Source organism: Pyricularia pennisetigena, chromosome 1, assembly GCF_004337985.1.
Source record: "Pyricularia pennisetigena strain Br36 chromosome 1, whole genome shotgun sequence".
Classification (NCBI taxonomy): domain Eukaryota; kingdom Fungi; phylum Ascomycota; class Sordariomycetes; order Magnaporthales; family Pyriculariaceae; genus Pyricularia; species Pyricularia pennisetigena.
Window position 1 is genome coordinate 2764449 of NC_043740.1, and position 20992 is coordinate 2785440.

Below are 20992 nucleotides of genomic sequence, written 5' to 3' on the forward strand. Positions count from 1 at the left end.
AACCTGCGCGAAACCCAAGTCCGCGATTGAGAGGAAGAGAGAAATTGATAAAGAAAAAAAAAGCAACGGGGGAGAGGAATAAAAAAAAAGAGAGAAACAAAAGCATGAAAATACAAATGAATGCCTTCACAGGTATCAATCAGGTTGATCACCTGTGGGCCGAAAAGAGGCCATTATAACGCTGATGCCCAGTTATCCATCCCTCGTCGACGCAGGGGAGCTCGAACGCGCCTCCAAATACATCGCAAAAAAATGCCTAATCGTACAAAGGAGAGAAGATAAGGTAAAAATGATACGGGTACTGCATTTGTTGTTGTGCCACGTTCATCCCATAAGAACGGGCCTACATAATGGTTATTCGCTAAGTTCTGCTTTTGTCTGTTGTCCGACTAACCATTCACGGCTTGAAGCTGTGGCGGCGAACTAAGCGGCGTTTGTGTATGACCACGGTCGACCTCACGGTCATCGCTCGTTTCAGATGTGGGCGACAACGGTGGTTCTGGCGTGTAGAACCTCTGCTGCAATGTACTCTCAGCAGGGCTGAGCAGACCACCACTTGTCTTGTTCTCGTCATCGTTACTACCGATGTCGACATCCTCCTCGTCCTCATCAGCAGTGACAGCCCTCTTTCCCTGGTCCAAAGTTAGCCCCAGCCTCAGTCGAACCTCATTCGCCAAGTCTGCCTCCTCATCTGAATCATGTTCAATCGGAGGTAGCGGGGTTCTTCGGCCATCCGAGAAACTAAGAGCGGCGTCGCTATCCTCGTCCGGGAGCGAAAGGTTTCCGTGAGATTTTGTTGCCTGGGCTGTTGAGTACTTTCTGTGAAGTTCACGAAAGCTCATGGCGGTAGCGGTGCTTGCGCTGGCGGCTGATTCACGGCGCTCAGAGTCTTTGGGCGATTGAAGGATCGTCCTGAAGTCCGGAGCCGCGGCTGCCGATGTGGGACTGGGGTCCGTTCCGGAAAATGGCGTTGAGTTCACATCCGTGCGCAGCGTATCCATGGCCTGCTGTGCCTTGCGATTTCGGAGCCTCTGGTCCGCAGCGCTTCCTTGTAAATCACCGCCAAAATTGATGACGGAGGCCTTCTTGCCATGGACCACGAACGAGCCAGTGCCTCTTGAGAGGACATTTGTCTCGTCGCGAGACGATTCCTCGTCGGCACTCGAAGGAGCGGCTGGCTCCTTGCCCTTGCGACTGCGCACATGGGATAAGTGCCCAGCACTTTCGCGAAGCGTTCGTTGAAGACTTCTTCGGATTTTATTGCGATCTTGCTTGTCGGAAGAGACTGACCCTGGCAGAGGGGAATTAGTCTCCCAAGGTTCTCGTTCTTGAGCGTCCGAAAATTCCCCTGCAAGTGCTGTAGTGGACCTGTTTTCAGTTTCGTTCGACGGCTCGCTCTCAAGGAGCCCGGCTTGTTCAAGCAGTTCCCTCTCGGCTGCATCATGCTCATCACTGGAGTTGCCAGCTGGATGGGGTGCTTGGATTGCAATTGGGATGTCTGTGGCTGCCGAAGGGGATGTTGAACTTGCCATATTTGGCGACGGTGATGCAGCAACTAGTATCGGAGTTGCAGTGGCACTAGCAGTAGATTCTTTTCTTGGACTTGCGTGATCAACACTGACGGTTGGCTTCTCCCAGGACAGACTGTGCTTGTGGTACGTCGCGCTGGTCGGCGGTGTTTGGAACACATCGCCATCAGGTGAGTCGAGTGCTTCTCCGGGAGCGGGAGGGGCCACACGGATGGGTGCCGGCAAAGTTGACTTGGGGCTCTGTTGTATTATAGTAGAGGAACTGGCTTTTGATATCTCCCGGCCCAGAGCTGGCTTTTCGGGATTGGCAATGTGCCCCAATATCAAGGCCGGCGGGAGACCAAGTAACTTTCTCTCTTCTTCCAGGTCCATCAGGAGGATGTCACGATGGCATTTTAATTTCCACATCTCCATGCGCGTCCATTTTAATTTTGCAGCTATCCGGGCCGCCGACAAGAGTATCTGATCCCTCGTCTTCGGCATAATTGGGGCCAGAATCTGTAGGTGCCTAGCATTCCTCAGTTGGGCGTCCAGTTTCGCCTCCTGCTCCTGCAACCTCTCGTTGGCGTCTGAAACTCTTTCCGACATGACCTCACGCCGACGTTCGAGGATGTCTTGTGCTAGATTGTGGTCGATACGACTCCTTGAGATTGTCACCTCACCGCTGGGCGTCTGTATCGACGTCGAGGAGTCGGACTCGAGTCTTCTGATGGCCCGTCGAGTCTGCCCATCGTAGCTGCCACCCACGACGCCCCTCATTCGAACACCCGACGTTCTAAACGCTGCGGCATAATTGAGTTTCGCCAGCCAGTCGTTGAGCTCCTCTTCATTGTCCGCCAAGAGGACCTCCTCGGAGCCCCCATGCTTGACGTAAACGAAGGCATTCTTGTGCTTTTTGTAGGACGAATCGAGCAGCGCAACCGCATCATTGGTTGACAATAAACTGTCTGGCTTGAAGTGCTCCAGTGGTGGCTGGAATATAACGGGTATGCCGTCGTTGCCATGCTTGATGTGGCTATCGAGCTGGTGCATCAAGTTCTTGACCCATGACGTGTTGCGAAAGAAGTATAGTTGAGCTCCCGTCAGAATGGCACCCCATTCCTGCCAAGGCGATCTTGTTTTCTTTTTCTTCACATCCTTCCGCCAGAGCAGTCCAACCTTGGTGATTTTGATGTCCACAATACCTTGCTGCGCTTCCTCGGGATTAGTCGCTGTCTTCTCAGACATGAAAGCATCCGGTCGCGACCTAGCGGACACTATTTGAAGAATGCCCGTCTTAAAGAAAGTCTTCTGAAGCTCCTGCAGGTTGAAAGACTGTGCAGTACCCAGATAGCTGTAAGTGTCGTCCAAGGGGATCACATCTTTGAGGTTAGGCCGCAGTATGTCAAGTTTCTGGTCAATTATCAAGGTGTAAGGGTCGATCGGTTCCTTGGCGGCCCTCTTCACTGGATCCTGGTTGGCGTTGAAGAGTGACTTCTTCTTGGCCTTATGGGCAACTATCCTGTCCCCGTTGATATCCAGATCGTCCTCAACGTGGATAAATGGCGTGTAAGTTATGTTGTCGTAAAAGCACTCGAGGATATCATCAAATATCCCCTCTCCGTGTGTGTTCTTGAGATAATCCGCCTTCTGCATCTTGTATTTGTTGTTTTTGTTGAACACATCAGTGTGTAAGATGAGAAGAGAGAATGCAATGAAGTAAGCCTGATCTGGATTGGTATAGATTCCCGGGTTGCACTCATGGTATCGGTTTGCGAAAGCCTGCAGACAGCGATCGATTTGCTGCGTTTCCTTGGGAAGCTCAGCTTCCATCAAGAGCTTCCTAATGGCCATATCCATTGGATCCCCGAAGAAGCTAAACCTGCGCATATAGCTCCGTAACACTGCCTGCGAGAACGCGTCGGCGCTCTTGGACAGAGCGCTGGCGACCACACTGCGACTGACGACCTCTTCTAACCTTGCGAGATACTTCGCAGGGGTATCGTCATCTCGTCTCTCCGGAAGAACAAGCGCTTGCTCTCGAGCAATCTGAAGTGAGTTGTTCTTTGATGTTGTGGAGCCAGGTGTGGCTGGAGTCCGTGAACCGTGTCTTCCCGAAAGATCGTTGTTTTGGCGGAGCTTGTTCAGTCCAAGGAGATCCCCAAAGCTCTTGCGTCCCGTAGACGTCGAAGTGCGCGGAGGCGCGTGCAGACCATCGTCCATCGATTGCCTTCCTAACGAGCTGAAAGTCGAGGACCTCCCTCTATTGTTGAGGGCCAGTTTAGATGGTGACGACCGGCCCGAGTTTCGCGAATCAGGCCTGAAAAGAGCGGTAGCAGGCGACACGCTAGCCTTGTGGGAAAGATGAAAAGTAGGGGACGTCGCAGAAGATGTGAGCCTGGACGAGGTGGGTCTCGAAGCCGTCGGCGTCGGCGTCGCACTTTGACCGGCAGGCCGGCTTGATGTACTTGCTCTAAAAGAATCAGGCGTGGCATTCGCTAGCGAAGCGCCAGTGGTAGGCCTTTGAACATCCGACTGAGAACTACCACCCTTCTGCAGGTGTGCTATTGGGAATAGCGGTTCCGGCTGTTTTTGTCGCCGGCGCGGTAGTCGAAAGAAGGTGGTTGTGGTTTGAACTGTATGGGTCGTGGTCGTCGTGCTTCCGTACACGCGGTGATCGCCAGAGCTGCCGTCCGATCTCGAGGACTCGGATAGCCTGGTTACCGGGAGGGGTAATCCGTTTGCGTCTGTGTCCTCGCCATAAGCAGGAGGTTGGTGGGAAGTGCTGGCCCTTCCGGGAACATCGAAGGTGACGCTCTGCTTGCTAGATGTTGCTCCAAAGTTGAGCGTTTTCCTCCGGTCCTTTTTAGTCGTTGGACGAGGCGCATGTTCACCAGGATCGCCTTTGCTCTCATCCTTGTCTCCCAAACCCCATGGAAGCTTCATGCGCGACGACTTCTTTGGTAGAGGCATTGTATTCATGTCAACAGTCGGAGAGGTTTTGATTATCTCGGGGGCTAGTATTTATAAGAGTCAGCATGCACTTTTCGATCGCGAGAACCTGGGGAAAGGACTCCAGTGGGATAGAATGAGCGTCAGGAAACGCCGGCTTCGGTTGATCACATACGTGGCTGGTGCTGGTGCTGGTGCGACAGAGAGATTGGGGGCATCGGCGGCCTTTTCTCAGCCTGTGCCTGCTGTTTTGCCCTCGTCGCGAGCTGGGAGTCGGAGGCATTGCGGAACCTAAGCATGGAAAATCGACGTTGTTTGCTGGCATCATCTGGCAGCGGAGGCGATTGGGATCTCGGAGGTAGATTTATCGAGGGAATCGGCTGCAAGGAGGGTTGTCCAGCATCAGGAGAGGTTTCGCTGGGAAGGGTTGTTGTGGAAGGCGCGGAAATAGTGCTTGTTTCAGCTGCTGGATCGGGAGGAGTTGAAGGTGGTGAGTCCGGCAGGGTAGGTTCGCCCGGTTGCGTCGTCTCGGGGACGGCCTGCTGATTATCGACCGACAGCACTTCGTCGGAATTGGCATGACGGCGCATATCGGTTTCGCTGGCGATTACGCCGCGGCGACGAAGAAACGGCATGGCGACAAGTGCGGGCGGTCATGCTAGGCTGGGACCGGGCTGTGTTGATGACACTCACGACGAGACCATGGCAGAGCAGGGAGTTATGCTCACAAGCAAAGCTGGGAGGGCCGGCAGAAGCTCTCCCTTGGGGTCACTAATGCTTGAATGGGCTCAATGATGACATTTGGCCGACCTTGAGGCCCTTGTTTCGGATGGATTCGGACGAGAACGAGCGCGCATGCGTGTCTGTTTGAGATGGGCGAAAAAGACAGAAAAAAAAAAAAACAACGAAGGACGACAAGACACGCGCAGTTTGGCAGATAATTTGATCAACCACTCAATGCCAGCGCATGCAAGAATAATAAAAACTGATTTGATGGACGGACCCGGTTGACAACGAGGCTGGCCTGTCGGACGGTGCTGGCTAGGTAGGAAAGGGTTACAACGAGGGCTAAAATGCGCTACAAGGCCGGGCGGGAGCTCAGGGCTGGACCACCTACCCACACGCCCACGCAACGGAAAGGAGACGAGAAAGGAGGCAGGTGCAGGGTACAAGGGGCAGCCGGTTTAGCTCAACCAACCAGGACGGAGAATGATGTACGGCGGGGCTCATCCAACCGTGCAGTCCGCCAGGGATGAAGAAAAATCCAACTTTCTGGGTCACCGAGAATAGGTGGTTGCTTGGATAATAAGGTACTGCCCGAAGTATGTGCTAATTAGGTACTCAGGTCGGTCGGTTCGGTAGGATAAATTAGCCATCGCAAGCAAAGATTCAGGGAATTGGAATTATTCCATTTCAGTAAAATTCAAACAACAATAAGCACTTCACAAAACCATCTCATCTTGCTGTCATCTTTTTGGGGGGGCGTCCTGGACACGTCAAGACGTACAGTATAAACGAGGTAAGCAAGGAACGCCTGGGCTGTAACATTCATCTAATGGCGCGAGAGCCCATCGATCACCTGTGGCTACACGAGGTAGCGAGCACTCTTGTGCAGGAACAGCCGACTGACTACCTTGAATAAAGCAACCAACCATCCTTCGAGAATTTCTAGAGGCTGGTCACTCGTATCAAGAAAATCTCATCTCTTACATACAGCCTTGTCCCTTGTCATTCCGTGTGCAACCGGTATGTTTTATTATTATTTTGTTATTCAAATTGCTACCATAATTCAGCTGGTATGGCCCGTATGAGTAGGCTACTGATGCAAGTTGCACCCTGCGTACTTTGAACGTCGTACAATGGAGCAGCAATATTCGCTTTGTCCATGTCGCTCAACGGTTTGATCCTTGCCGCTCAGTGTTTCTGTGCCATTTCTGCAAGCCAGGGTGCTCGATGTGCCGCAAAAGTATGTCTTTGCGGCCCCATGTACCAATTGACCGAGCTGTCCATAGTATCGTTCATCTCCTCCAATGTTGGACATTTTTAAAGTTGGGATTGTTGTTTTATTTGTTGCCTTGTTTGATTTTTACTAGATCCACCCGTTTGGCGCCTCATCAGTGAGCTTCAAATTGAATCAACTGAAACCGCACAACGGCAAGGCTAGGCCAGGCCAGGCCAAATTCCCCAGGCATCGATCTGTGCGTGCACGACTGGAGGGGACACAATTTAAGGGATCCTCTTCCTGTATTCGGTCCATCTTGGGCTTCGATTTCATTGTTGCTTCTAGAAGTCGTTATCGTGCTTGTGTACTCAAACGTAGATTCCCGAGCTAGCTTCCTAGTATCCGAGCCTCACCAAGCATTTACCATGAAAAGAATATAAGAAGCTCGTTATCACTCACAGAAACCGATGGGCCTGCAAAAGAATGAGAGGCAGATTCGGGGCCCACTTTTCATGCAGCTTGATGCACACTCTTTGAGTCGGTTACATGGATGAGATCTGGATTTGGATGCCAATTTGGATTTGCCGACGGGGCTGGAAGGGAGGTGGGAGTGCAGAGTGAAAGCTGGGGTCTCCTGCCTCAAAATTCTAGTCCACATCCAGGCTGTGCTGCAGACTCGCTCATCGGGCCTGGAAAGTCAGCCCCTCACAAATGTAGGAACGGCCGGTACGGTCCCCATCTTTGTCGGCAATCGTCTACACACGAAACATCTTCTCGCCATCAATGCGATAGGCTGCGGGATCCGTTTTGATTGATCTTTTGCTTCTGCATCATTCCATTTCTCTCTTTGTTTTTCCATAGGAGATCTCAATTGACGTTTTCACGGCTTGGGTAGTTCTGGTGTTTTCTTTCTCGATTGTTCTTGGGTTTTCCCCATCTAAGCCTCCCGGGGGCCATTGGTGTCCGGTTCGGCGCAAACTCCATGAACGGGCCGAACCTTACGTTGCGATTGAAAAAAAGAAAAAAAAACCAACAACAAGAATAATTAAACAAGCTCTGCAAGATGAATTCCAGGCCATACATCACCACCTCAATTCTGCTATGTCTGGCTCTGGCCCTCGTCTTCTGTCCAACCGTACCGGCTGCTGGTGTAAGACTAGACCACGGCTACGCTTCGTACCAGCCGCCGCAGGCCCATGCGAACAATGGCGTTTTCCCCTTTCTTACGTGGCTGCGCAACTCGGCCGTCGAGTTGATTTTTGGCCGGCCGGCCTCGGCCAAATCCAAGTCGACACCGGCTCGGGGAATGGGCGCATTTAATCCCCGGTATTCCAAGGAGACAGTCCTCCGCTTCAACGTCTCGAGTCAGGAGGACGAAAATGCTCTTGCCGATGCCGCCGACCGGCTGTTTCTTGACGTCTGGGGCTTCACGCGAAACCACGTCGACATCCGTATACACAAGAACGACGTCGCGCCGCTGCTGAGCCTCCTACCCGTGTCTCTCCGAGGCAACTTTTCGACCCTGATCCCCGATCTTCCCTCCGCCGTTGCCGCAACCTACAACAGACGCGTCAAGGACGATACGCGGTTCGAGCCGAGCAGCAGCAAGACGCTGAAGCCCTCGGTTATTGACTCTGCCGAGGAGTTTGATAATGTCTTCTTTCGCGACTACCAGCCTCTACATGTCATTCACCAGTGGATGCGTCTTCTCGAGTCCATGTTCCCCAAGATAGTGAAGCTGGAGACCATCGGCAAGTCTTTTGAGGGCCGTGAGATTCTTGCGCTCAGGGTTGGAAATGTTTTGTCCGCAGAGGTTGCGGGCGAGAACAAGGCCCCGCGAAAGACGGTGGTTATCAACGGCGGCCTGCATGCGCGCGAGTGGATTGCAACTTCGACTGTGAACTATCTCGTTTGGGCCCTCATTACCTCTTACGGTCAGGACCATGTTCTGACTCGGTTCTTGAACAATTACACGGTCGTGTTCATCCCAGTAGCCAACCCAGATGGATATGTATACAGCTGGGACTCGGATCGTTTATGGCGAAAGTCGAGGCAAGACACGCCGTTTAACTTCTGTCATGGCCTTGACCTCAACCATGCATTCGACTTTGAGTGGAACCAGGACCTACGAGAACCGTGCTCGGAGGATTACGGTGGTCAGAAGCCATTCGAGGCTGTGGAGGCCAGGGAGCTCTCGCAATGGGCCCAGAGGCAGGTGGCGGACCACAACACTCAGTTTGTTGGATTTATCGACCTGCACTCGTACTCTCAAGAGATTCTCTATCCTTTTGAATACACTTGCGATCCGGAGCCGCCCAACGTTGAGAATCTTGAAGAACTCGCCGCCGAGCTGGCCAAGGCGATCCGGCTGTCAAGTGGCGAGCAGTACGATGTGTTCTCGGCTTGCGAGGGTGCGGTGCTTTCGCGTCATGGCGGCCGCAGGGCACGGGTGCATCGGATGGAGCCGCCCGGCGGGTCGGCCATGGACTGGTTCTACCATGAGATGCACGCCAGGTATAGTTACCAGATCAAGTTGAGGGACAGAGGTAGCTACGGCTTCTTGCTTCCCCCGGACGCCATCATCCCAACGGGCAAGGAGGTTTTCAACGCGCTCAAATACTACGCGGACTTTCTTGGTGGTAATAATGGGATTGAGAGAGTGTCGGCGTCGAGTCCACTTGGGCCGGTTACGGTGCAGAAGCCAGAAGACACGGATGCAGAGATTGATGAGATGGCCGAATTGAAGAAGCGCCGGAGAAAGCGGTAAACGAAGCTGCCTATCCTTGTTTTTTTTTTTTTTTTTTCGCTTGATAAGTCTCTGTTTCTATCTAGTGTTGCCGCTTCGGCCTTCTTCTTTCCTATTGGATCTATCTACTTGTGAATCAGGTGTCTTTTTTTGGTGCTTTTTTTTTGACTACAGATAGCCCTCATCTGATGGTAATGACCAGAGTTGTACCATTCGGAGCTGGGTTTCTTGAACTTGCACGCGTTGAAAAGCAAGCAGCATGATGGCTTGGTATCGGTACGGGAGGAAACTATTATTGGCTTTGGTGTGAAGAAGTACGGACCTGTGTGTATCTAACTAAATCTGGAGATTTCTCTGGTGTCCCTAGTGCGTTCATAGCAAGATCGGCAATTGTTAACCCAAGGACTTTTCCCCTACAATCAACATGAAGAGACGAACGGCGTGGATCGGCTTGAATGATACAGCCGCTCGGGTCAGCGCGTCGCCTAATCAACGGAAATGGAGTGATGTTCCAAAGATAGGCAATTAACAACTTCGTAGCTCTGGTCAAAATTGGGCGCTCAATAAAAAAGCAACCTCCGAAACTAAGGTGGACCAGCCAGCGGAATTCCGCCCGCGGCCGTGTAATCCCCCTGGGTTTGAACAGGCCAAGTCTAGTTTTTGGTTACATAATACGTATAACTACTCAGTGAATTATTCATCACTTTGGCTGTGTTTTCCCGCTAGCGGGATAATTTCAGACCCCGAGGATCCGCGACTTAGGACTGGCGTATTTCCGCCAGGAGAGGACAGGTGCTCCAGAAACGCATCACTGTAACGTCGGGCCAATTCTAGGCAATTCCAACCCGTTCGATCAGTTAGCTACATACGGTTTCTTACTCCGTCAGTAACAAAGCGACCCCAACCGGTAAACATTCTTAGATATAAGAAGGTATGTATAGGTTCTACTCAACTTCGTGATCACGCAATCTTTTGCAGTATCTCGTGCTCAGTTTGGATCAATCGTTAACACTATCAATACCAACCGCCTTGTTTCTTGCATCACCGCAGAAAACAAACAGACCACTCAAAAAAGAGAATCTTGACTTTTTAGCTCGCGCCCATCCCAGCAATCATGTCGGCAGCCATCACTCTGACCCTCCCCGGAGATTACGGGTAAGCACAGTCTTTTGATCCTATTTGTGGTAGCACGGCATCAGATCAGATGCATTATTGGAGGACATCCCTAAAGGGGCCTAAATCCCAAAGCTTGTCTACCTGCACTCATTTTACCTTGGGGGGTGAAATGAGACAAAACAAGGTTATAACAAAGACAAGGGGAGAGACACATGAAACTAAAACAAAGACACCTCACACTCAGCTACGTCCTCCTGGCCGCCGCCTCATCCTTTTTCCTCCAGACGTACCACATGGTACTGTCGTCCAAGGCCCGCAGGGCATCAGGGTTGGCGTATCCCATTGCTTACGCCGAAGCCCAAGTCGCGGCCAAGGACCCCAAGGCGTTCGCCTTTAACTGCGCGCAACGCGCTCAGACCAACTTTACCGAGAACGTAAGTTTCGTTTCGTATGCCTGCGCCTCTATCCACACAGAAAGCGGGAAAACTCTTGTTTTGGAAGCATACGCATGAATCTAATTGATAACAACAACAACAAAACAAAACAAAAAAAAAAAAAATCTCCGAACAGCTCACACCTTTCCTCGGTGCCCTCCTCATCTCCGGCCTCAAGTACCCCATCCCGAGTGCCTGCCTCGGCGCCGGCTGGGTTGCTTCCCGCTTCATCTACGCCAGCGGATACACCACCTTTGGCCCCCAGGGCCGTGGGATGTAAGTACTTCATTCTTTGTCACTGTTTGCATGTTGATTCATCCTTGCATTTTGAATATTTCCATCATACCTCTTTTTTTATATATATATATATATATATATATATATATATATATATATATATATATATACATGGTTTATCGTCAAAATTTCCATCCGCTAACCTCTCATCTACCAACAGCGGCTTTGTCGGCTCCGCATTGGCTGACCTGTCCCTCAAGTTCATGGCATTCTACTCGGCGTACAGCTTGTCGTTTGGTCAGTGATTTGCTTGTTGCTGCCAGTAACAGAAGGCCCATTTTCCACTGGCGTTCATCTTTTGGGTGGAAATTGTACCACGGTAACCCGGATTCCAATGTATGGAGTAGTGTTAGACAAAACATAACATGAAATGATTGAGTCAATGCCGGGTAATCCATGGGGTTCAAATCACACAGAGTGTTACACGGTGCGTTTTGTTATTCAGCCCGTATTCCTCTCCGTTGGTGGCCGCCACTCCAACTTCAGTCCCTCGAAGACCCTCCTTTCTGCAGTGAGCATATCTGGCGCCGGCACGCCATTTCTGCTCTCCAAGTCCACCCACCGGCCATTAGCCCGCGACCGGATGCCACTGCTGTCGAACTTGAGATTCAGCTTTTCCTTGCAGTACTTGCGCATATCTCGCTGGAATGTGGTCCCGCTAGTCCAGCCAAGGACAGCACAGCCTGCCGTCTTCCAGGGGCTGATGATGATGTCCACCTGGCGGTGGGGGTTCGGATTCTGTTTAGCACCTGGCTTCGGTTCCTGCCACACCACCAAAGCCTTGTCTAACGTGTCAAAGCCTGAACCGGGTGGCTTGGGAGCACTCCCCTTCCAGGCTACAGGCATCTGGCCCCTCTCCGAATTCTTCAAAGTGTAGCTCAGAGTGTGCGTGACGTAGTCGCTATCCGAGAGGCCATCTACGAGCTTTGTAACAAACCTGTATGTCGCGGACTCGTCTGGGTGGCTGAGAATCAGGTCGACGTCGCCGCTTTCAGCTTTGCCCCTGCGATAACCGCCAACTATGACCATCTGAAAGCCACTTCGAATCTTATTGGCATGCTGGAGAACTACACTGGCAATCTTTTCGACCTCCTCTCGGGGTATCTTCAGCTGAAGTTCGTCGTAGTATTTGATGCCGATCTGCTGGACGCGCGTGAGCGATTCCCAGCCATATTCGACGACGTCGTCGAGATCCCTCCATCCTTTGTTGTACCAATCCCCCGCGGTCGTGGCGCCCACGCCCCACGTCGAATGGAATTCCCGGAGAACCTTGAGTCTGGGATCTTGCGCGGCCTCCTCGACCTCCCTAATCTTGCCGGTGTGTTTCCATTCCTGATAAAGGATGGCGATTTTCTCGTTGCATCCAGGCAGCCTTTGGACCTCTATCGAAAGTCGTCAGCATGATCTCATTCTCCTCAGTCTGATATGCAGCTAGGCCGCGGAGAAACACCAACCTATGTGTGTCGTCAAGGTGTATGGGTAAGCGGCAAGGCTTGCTATCGCAGTCGAGTACGCCCGCACGCCGATGGAGTCTCCGTTTAGCAGCCTAGTGGTCCTTATCTCCTTCAGCTGCTCAATAAATGCCGAGTTTGGAGGGTCGGCAGGTGTAGGCCGCTGACAAGAGTATACACTGTGGAGGAAGCTTGGTAGCGGGGGTAGGTTCTCCGCGGCGTCGTGTTCCGACGTTGATTCGGGCATTAGGTGCGGTATGTAGGACTGGGGCGGATCTCGTCGTCTCTTGAACGAAGGTATCGAATGAAAGCTGCCAGCACCAGCTTGCTCGGTTGCAGCACCTCCCTTGAAGCTGGCCACGACATGATTGCTAGGTGGGAGCGGCTCTTCTCTTCCCAGATTTATGCCCTGGTAAACAACATAACCGTCTATAGGAAGCACTTCTCCTTTGGCGATCGAATCGGTAAACCATGCCAACTTGGCCACCTTGATGAGGCTTCCCACGGTTGTAGGAGTTGTGGCGTCACCCACTATGGTCTTCGGGCCCTGGTTTTCATCGTGCTCTGACACTCTCCTTCGCTTTTTCGGTGGCTCATCTGCCTCGAGGTTTCCTAATGGCACCTCGGTAGTCTTGAGTCCGATCCTACGGAGCTCAAACAGGGCCCTTTCCCTCTTGCCGACCTTACCAATCACAACTTCTGCTTCCCTTACGTCATATGTGAGAGTAGGTATCTGATCCTCGATAGAATATAGTTCATCCGGATCCATGTGCGAGGCGAGCAGATAAATGACTGGGAAGTCAAGAGCCATGTTTGCTGTTGGAGGCTAACGAGATCTGATGCCAGTCAAACAAGGGATTTTCTTCTGAGTACATGCTCAATGTCCTTTTCCTTTGCTTCTGCAGTTCTTGCCGTGTTAGTATTGAGATAAGTTAAACTAACACGATTATAGACTTGAGTTTTAGCGTATGCCTTGCAGATATGTGCAGTACGGTGTTTGTCAAGAAAAGACTGCACAGAAGTAGCAACTGAACTACAAGACTGGGGTCTGAGAGGAAGCGGAAGAGACTCCTAATGATCTGACTGTCAGGTTCCAGGAAAATAAATAATGTAAGAGTGACGAATAGCAAGTCAAGTGTAGGAAATAGACGATGTCATGATGTGCCCCGAAATGGATTCAGAAGGGTTAGGGTATGAAGTGATGGCTAACACATCGTCAAAGTCGTGCCTAGTTCGAATCTGGCTGACTCAGCACTGTTCTTTGATGTGATTATGGATGATGATCCACTCGGTGCCGCCGCATTCGTCAAACCAAAGCTATGCTAAGTGGCAGGCATCTTAAGCTCCTTGTCCTTCGCTAACCTACAGTAACCATCTTCAACGAGCACCATACCATCCCAGCTTCGCGACAGTTTTCTCTGACACCGAACCCCCAAAAACAAAAGCCGAAAAGCGAGGGCGCAATTCCTTGGAGCTGTTCTGATGCTTTGCGCCACCGAACCCCCAGCAGCGAGTGCCTGAATACATCGATACACTATATACGGAAGCTTGTCGCCTCGCTGCAAAGGCACACCTAAAATCCCGGAAACTCGTGCAGGTTTCTCTGACTCCTGCGCAACAACCGCATAGCGCTCAAAGTAGCCGCTCTCGGTGAAGAAACAATGACTATTGTTGCTGGGGCAAGGTAGCACCCATTCGCGTGCTGCGGTCAGGAAGCCGAAGCTTATCCTCCCCTCTCGAATTCGGAACCTATAAAGACGCTCGTTTCGTTTCCCAGGAGATTTGGGTTTGCGCGGTTCAGCCGACATAAAAAAACACAATACGCTCAGGTTCTACTTGTCTAGTTGTAGGACACAGAAGAACGAAACAGGGCGACAGATCAAAGATACTGTCAGACTTGTCGCAATTCGCAATCAACCCGACGAGGGGACCTGCTCCATTCCATCACGCCATCTGAGTGACAGAATCCGCCATGGATCTCGCCCGAACCCTGGTGCGCTCCGTAGTGCGCGCCTTCTACGACACCAAGCACATACTGGTCGTGGATGCGCTCGTAATCCACTCGGCCCTGCGCGACGACGACCTCGCCTACCTCATGAACATGAACACAAAGGACCTGCACAAGCTGTGCGGTCGCCTCAAGGAGGATCGCTTCCTGACGGTGCACACGCGCCCGGAACTCAAAGAGGGCCAACAGCGGCCCGTGAATCGAATGTACTACTTTATCGACTACCGCCAGACCATCGACGCCATAAAGTGGCGCGTCTACACGGTCGACAAGCAGATGCAGGGCGTCACGGTGCCCGCCGACGAGCGCAAGGAGTACTTTTGCCTGCGCGTCGGCTGCAAGAAGGAGTACTCGCTCATGGAGGTCCTCGACAAGCCCAGCGCCAGAGGTTTCCTCTGCCACGACTGCGGCTCTGTCCTGAAGCACGACCCGGATGGTGGCGGCGGCGGCCACAAGCAGTCAACCCGCATGAACGACCAGTTTAAGTTCATCACAGGCATGCTGCCCCAGATCGACTCGGTCGTCGTCCCCGAGTGCACCTTCGACTTGGCCTACAACGCCGCACGCCCCGTGGTCCGCGACGCCCTGCACAAGGTCGTCGCCAGTGTCGCTGTTGAGCCCACCCACCGCCAGGCCGCCGTCAAGGGACTGGCCGACACGGGCCCCAAGTCCATCGACATCAACCTCTTGTCGGCCAACGGGCCCTCCGAGGCCGACAAGGAAGCCGAGCGCCAGCGCAAGGCCAAGCACGCCGAGCAGAACGCACTACCCAGCTGGATCGCCCAGAGTACCATCAGCGGCGACGCATACGAGCTCGACCCCGCCAGGACCGGCGCTCTCGCCGGCGCGGTCGCCAGCACCACTACGACTGAGACCAAGAAGGACGCACTGGACGCAAAGGACCACGCAGAAATCGACGACTACTTTGCCAAGCTCGCCAAGGAGCAGGAGGCTGAGGCGGCCAGGAAGGCAGCCGAGGCCGAGGAGGAGGAGGACGACGACGATGACGAAGATGACGAGGGCATGTTTGAGGACGTCGTCACCGGCGGCACCCCGGCTGTCGAAACACCCAAGTCTTCGTTGAAACGCGAGGCCTCGGCGGGCTCCGAGGACAAACCTGCAAAGAAAGTCAAGGTTGAAGAGCCAGCTCCTACAGTCAGTGCGGCAGACACCGCTGGAGGCGATGAGAGCGATGATGAGATTGAGTTTGAGGATGTTTAAGCGATTTTGTGTCTTTTTTTTCTTTCTCTCTTCTTGTAGTCTATTGAATTGATGCAATCCGGGGGACAAAAAATATACCAAACAGGGGAGCACTAAAATTACGAAGCATAGATTATAAAAAACGCCACGCGCGAGCAAATTAATCATTACTATGACCATTGATTGATTGACCATTGCCATCATTCTTGTAACGGGTGAAACGAATAACCAACACCATGATGACGTTGTCGTCTGGGACGGACGCCGCCGGTGAAGATGTCAGAGAGCCCGTCTATAAAATGTGTTAATCTTGGAACATAAAGAGTGTTGCAAGCGGTTGGGAGACTTTTCAACGCTTGCAATGGTCTGCCCGAAAAAATGGGCATGACCCACTCGCTCCGCCGGTCAGTCTCAAGAGTTGAGCCCGTCATCACCATTGCTCATATCAATGGCGGCTAGCGGCCATTAAGGATTCATCAGTTGTATAAAATTTGCGGCACTGTAGCCCCCCTCTACTTGATAAAACCAACGGCGCTGTCCATTTTGAAAATTCCACAAAAAGAACCATCACATAGTCATCATCGCTTTGTCGACTCCATTTCTCCCGGGACCCAATTGCATCACTGCTTACAAGTTACCAGCTCGATCCGAACTCCTAGTTGGTGCCGCTAACAGCCAACCTGTGGGAGAGAAACAAACATGTTAGCGTTCCTTTTTTCTTCTTTAATGCACCATCGTCAAGAATCCAACTTACTTCATGAGATGGTCCATGAAAGTCTGCAGCGAAACGTCATCGGTGAAGATGGTCTGTGCCGTTTGTGCACCCACGCCACCGTATGCGCCGGTGGTGTGTGTTGTCGAGGGATTGAGCTTTGAGAGCAGGAAACGTGCCTGCGATCCACCCGCGTCACACACGATGAAACGAGGCAGCGGGAATCGGTCCGTGATGAGCTCCTAGACGGGATTTAGTATTTGTATCTACTCGGAATACGCTTCAGTAGACGTTCGACTTACCATGGCATCCTCCTTTGGCTGTTGCAACAGCTGGGCAAAGTTCTCATATCCCTCCTGGTCCTGGTATCCGGCCTTCTTCCACTGCGCGATGGTCTCACCGTGGAAAATGAGAATGTGGAAGAAGGTGTCAAGCAGCAGAATATGAGTGGGCTGGATCGAGGCTGAGTCGAGCAGCACAGGCTGTCCACCTTCCTGGTCAAAGGTGTACGTATCCAGCGTGGGCTGAATCATAATGAGGGAATTGCTGACGTCCTCGTGGTTGAGAACATGTCGATAGAAGGCAGTTTCGTCGGGTGAGTTGTTGAAGACCTGCAGGAACTGACTTCTCCTAAGGTGGAACATGAACTGCGGGTAAAGAGTAAAGTTCTTCTCCAGCCTGAATGATGACGGGTCGTCTTTCCTGTAGTCTGCAAACCTCGAGCAGAGACTGATAAGCATCCTGTCGACCCAGCGCAGAACATCTGGTCCGTCGTCCACCTCCGCCTTGAAGACTGCGATCCTCGACATGAGCACTGCAGCGGCCTCCTGATCAAAAGACTGTGCGATCGCCGGGTCTCCGGCCGGGCCACCTATATTCCGGGCAATGGTTGTGACCCTCAGGTGGAACTGTCCAGACGAGTGTTGGTAATACGTGAGGAATTGCATCATCCCTTTCTGGGCTGGTTGGGCGTGTGACGGGCCACCCTGTGCAACCTCGAAGTAGATGCCGTAGCTTGAGGTTGGGTCGATACCGCACATCTTCCACGAGCAAGTGTTGCCAATACCGCATTCGGTCTCGCCAACAGAGGTCGACTTCTTGTTCATCGAGACTGCGTGACCAATCAGACCCGTAACCTTGAGCTCCTTGGTGGTCAGGACCTCCAAGATACCGTTGAAACCCATGAGCAGGTTATCGTCTCCGTCCTTTTCAAATACCCTCACGAATGACTGCTTGAACATGGACGACGTAAAGCTGTCGACCAAAATCATGTGACCACCTGTAGAGTTGCTAAGACCTTTCATCTCCAAAAGACCGACCTGGTCAAGACAGCCGGCAAAGATATCTATTATGTGACCGTTGTGGGCGGTCCGCTTGGCCAGCGTGTCGTAGAACTGCAAATATCGTGTCAGACAACCTCTCCTGCACTAGACGAACCCCCCGACAAAAGATTGTCACATACCTTGAGAGCCTTCTTGTAGTACTTGATGTTGTCGCGATCGATGTCGTGGTGCGACCGCATGGGTTCCCTGAGCTCGGAGCTGACAACCATGCCGGGACCCTCTGTGGCCGGACCGGCAGCAAACAGCATGATGCGGCCACCAGAGTTCTGGAAGGAAGACTCGAGAAGACCAACAGCGACGCTCAAGGCTACACCAGTGCAACGCAGCGGTCGCCTGTCGTTGGCAACCGGCCATGGGTCTTTCTGGAGCTGCTCCAAGGCCTTGGTAAGCTGAAACTCGCACTGGGAAACCGGCATCAGGAACCTGGAGGCGGGTCCCATGGGCATCGGGCGTCCCGGCTGGGGCTGCATGCCCGGGCGGACGGGCATCTGACCGAGGCCAAGCATCTCCTGGACCTGCTTCGGCGCATAGTCCTTGCTACCACGGAAGACATACGACTTGGCACACTCAGTGTATCCAATCTCGTGGACTTGAGTCTGTAATGCACATGCACATTAGCTAGCTGAACCATTGGCATACCAGCGTAAAGGTCTGAGCTAGACCCACCATTGTGCCATAGGTGATGAGGCCAACAAGGGCATTCTCGGGAAGGAGGCTCAAGCTCATGACAAGAGACTCCTTCAGGGCGTTGAGACTGTCATCCTCCTGGCAGGTATCGACCACGTAGAGGAAGATGGGCGGACTCGGGGCCGGGCGGGATAGGCGGTACTCGATTGTGGTGTTGGAGGGGTGCAGCTCTGGCGGGATCGCGTTGGCCGTAATATCCTTGTAATGAGGCGGCAGGGGGTTTCGAGAGAGACAGAACGGGCAGATCCAGAGGCGAGCACGAACGTCGACCTGGCTGTAGGGGGTGTATTTGTGGTCAGCCTGTGACTGCCGGCAGGTCTTGTAATATCTCCTGTCCATGGAGAGATGCACAAACGTACCAGAATGGGTTCAGGACGGAACGGCATGGCTGCTTGCATGTGACGGGCTCGAACTGCAGCAGAGGAGTGTCTGGCTTTTCCTTCAAAGGGGTGTAGAGGGCACCGATCGGGACGACGAGACGAGACGCTTCCTGCAAGACAGTGAACGCTTAGTGATCTGGCCTCGAGTGGCAAGTTGAGGGCATTGGGCGACGGCGAGCGCAGTCAACCGGAGCGGACGGGACTGACCATGCGCGTGCTGGGAAAGACGTTCCAACTGAGGCGGACGCCATCGCGATCCTCAACCTCGCTCCACTGCTCCTTCAAGTTTTCGTAGTCCATGGTGGCGTGCTCTGGTTATGACCAGCCTCCCAAGAGTCGGTGGAGAATTAGACGGGCTGGCGCGATAGCGGCTATAGCTTGCAGTATGCACCGGTCTCGAAATGCAAGGGCGTGGTGCCCGCGTGTTGTTGACCAGACTGACTTGTTGTGATTGTTAGTTCAAAGGTTCAGGGTGTCATGGTATGTCTACATGCGGTAGATAAACAAGTTGGTAGTTGGGAAGTGGACAATCCGGAGTTGGGATGCTCGTCTAGTCTGGAGCTGTTTGCTGGCCCCTCGCCAAAAAGGACACCACACCTCGAGCAGGCAAGCTTCCAAGGCGTCGCACGGCTCGAGGAACGCTGATTGTGGCTAGTTCGCCAGTCCAGACTCTGGACCCCGGACCCTGCCGGTGGCTGTGTTGTTGGTGGGGCACAGATTATTTTGAATGCCTTCTGCGGGGTTAGGGTATAAGTTCTTGATGTCTTAGAAACCTATTAAACATTTTTGGAGTCTTAGTAGTTAGACTCTGCTTTCAGGGTCAAGTTGGACTATCAATGACAAGATACTTTGGTGAACGGAATAATGCCAGAACGGGCCTGATCTGTCGCGATTGTTTTTTATTGGGGCATTTTCACAAGTATCCATCTTGCTCACTCATATACCTACGTTGTTCGTTCTTCCACATAGGGTAGCTCCGATGTTCCACGCTTGATTTTCGTACATACTGTCTTGAGAGAGACTTGACGATTCGTCAAACCTGGGCCACCCCACTCCAAGCCTATCTTTGATCTATTGTTCAGCTGAGTCACAAGTGTGCCTTGGAAACAAATTATTTAAATACTCAGTCTCTGATGTGACAACGATAGGCAACAGCTTTTTTAAGATTTACTTCTATTATCATTTATTTATGGGAGCATTCCATTTAAACTTGAAGAACCCCATAAAAAACATCAATAGATCAATACCCTTCGTCGAATACTCGCCCACCATCAAACCAGCATCATGGCTGCCTCTCTGCCCCGGAAAACAGTAAACTTCATAACCGGCAACCAAAACAAGTTGGCCGAGGTCCAGGCCATTCTGGAACCTGAAATCAAAGTCCAGAGCCAAAAGCTCGACCTGGTCGAAATCCAGGGCACCCTCGAGGAGGTGACGCTCGACAAGGTCCGCAGGGCCGCCGAGCAGGTTGAGGGGCCCGTCCTCGTCGAGGACACATGTCTGTGCTTCAACGCGCTCAATGGTCTTCCGGGCCCCTACATGTGAGTGGATTTACTTCGAGTTAGTCTGTAGCAATTTCCCTATGTTGACATTGCATTTCTCTGTTTTCTCCACTGCGCCCACGCCTTAGTAAATGGTTCATGCAGTCGATCGGCCACGATGGACTCAACAACCTCCTGGCGGCCTACGAGGACAAGTCCGCCCAGGCGGTATGTACATTCGGCTACTCGGCGGGCCCAGGAAGCGAGCCTGTCTTGTTCCAGGGCATTACTGAGGTAAAGATGCTTCCACATCAGTTTCTCCGCTCTTCCTCGACCTCAACCTGGCTAAACACTCATATACTCGAATCAGGGCAAGATCGTTCCCCCGCGAGGGCCTACGTATTTTGGTAAACAAGTCCTATAGCTCCCCTAGGCCTCTTAACAATGAAATGGCTCTATCATCTGACATTGGGCTTGTTAAAACTTTAGGCTGGGATGCCATCTTCGAGTACGAAGGCGAGACGTAAGTAGAATGCACCTGGGGGGTTATTTTTCATCTCGCAATATTAGCATTAACCAAAACAAAACAACAACAGATACGCCGAGATGGACAAGGTAGAGAAGAACAAGATATCACACAGAGGCAAAGCTCTGGAGAAGCTTCAAGAATGGTTCGCTCAGCAGGAGAACTAATGGTGCAAGTTAACACAACGCCACCGTCAACTTAAGAATGAG

At 52.3% G+C, this 20992-nt stretch overlaps 7 protein-coding genes across 7 annotated transcripts; 4 read left to right on the forward strand and 3 right to left on the reverse strand.

Annotated features, from left to right (window-relative positions):
• Positions 1-389: 389 nt before the first annotated feature.
• Positions 390-5095, reverse strand: PpBr36_07377 (uncharacterized protein; the record flags this gene model as incomplete). The annotated part of the gene is made up of 2 exons (XM_029894514.1): positions 390-4525; positions 4636-5095. 2 exons carry the CDS (start codon positions 5093-5095, stop codon positions 390-392), a joined length of 4596 nt encoding a protein of 1531 aa, XP_029748674.1.
• Positions 5096-7465: 2370 nt separating this feature from the next.
• On the forward strand, positions 7466-9169 carry PpBr36_07378 (uncharacterized protein; the record flags this gene model as incomplete). Its single annotated transcript, XM_029894515.1, has 1 exon — positions 7466-9169. One exon carries the CDS (start codon positions 7466-7468, stop codon positions 9167-9169), a length of 1704 nt encoding a protein of 567 aa, XP_029748792.1.
• Positions 9170-10262: 1093 nt separating this feature from the next.
• Positions 10263-12399, forward strand: PpBr36_07379 (uncharacterized protein; the record flags this gene model as incomplete). The annotated part of the gene is made up of 6 exons (XM_029894516.1): positions 10263-10303; positions 10509-10698; positions 10835-10974; positions 11156-11232; positions 11412-11718; positions 11868-12399. The coding sequence occupies 6 exons, from the start codon at positions 10263-10265 to the stop codon at positions 12397-12399; spliced, it is 1287 nt and encodes a 428-aa protein (XP_029748790.1).
• Positions 11437-13257, reverse strand: PpBr36_07380 (uncharacterized protein; the record flags this gene model as incomplete). Its single annotated transcript, XM_029894517.1, has 2 exons — positions 11437-12377; positions 12450-13257. The coding sequence occupies 2 exons, from the start codon at positions 13255-13257 to the stop codon at positions 11437-11439; spliced, it is 1749 nt and encodes a 582-aa protein (XP_029748098.1).
• A 1161-nt stretch (positions 13258-14418) lies between these two features.
• PpBr36_07381 (uncharacterized protein) lies at positions 14419-15675 on the forward strand (the record flags this gene model as incomplete). Its single annotated transcript, XM_029894518.1, has 1 exon — positions 14419-15675. The coding sequence occupies one exon, from the start codon at positions 14419-14421 to the stop codon at positions 15673-15675; it is 1257 nt and encodes a 418-aa protein (XP_029748099.1).
• Positions 15676-16309: 634 nt separating this feature from the next.
• On the reverse strand, positions 16310-19076 carry PpBr36_07382 (uncharacterized protein; the record flags this gene model as incomplete). Its single annotated transcript, XM_029894519.1, has 7 exons — positions 16310-16334; positions 16409-16608; positions 16669-17760; positions 17829-18305; positions 18376-18670; positions 18756-18886; positions 18984-19076. The coding sequence occupies 7 exons, from the start codon at positions 19074-19076 to the stop codon at positions 16310-16312; spliced, it is 2313 nt and encodes a 770-aa protein (XP_029748100.1).
• A 984-nt stretch (positions 19077-20060) lies between these two features.
• On the forward strand, positions 20061-20950 carry PpBr36_07383 (uncharacterized protein; the record flags this gene model as incomplete). Its single annotated transcript, XM_029894520.1, has 5 exons — positions 20061-20317; positions 20407-20551; positions 20628-20664; positions 20747-20780; positions 20854-20950. 5 exons carry the CDS (start codon positions 20061-20063, stop codon positions 20948-20950), a joined length of 570 nt encoding a protein of 189 aa, XP_029748101.1.
• Between the last annotated feature and the right edge of the window lie 42 nt (positions 20951-20992).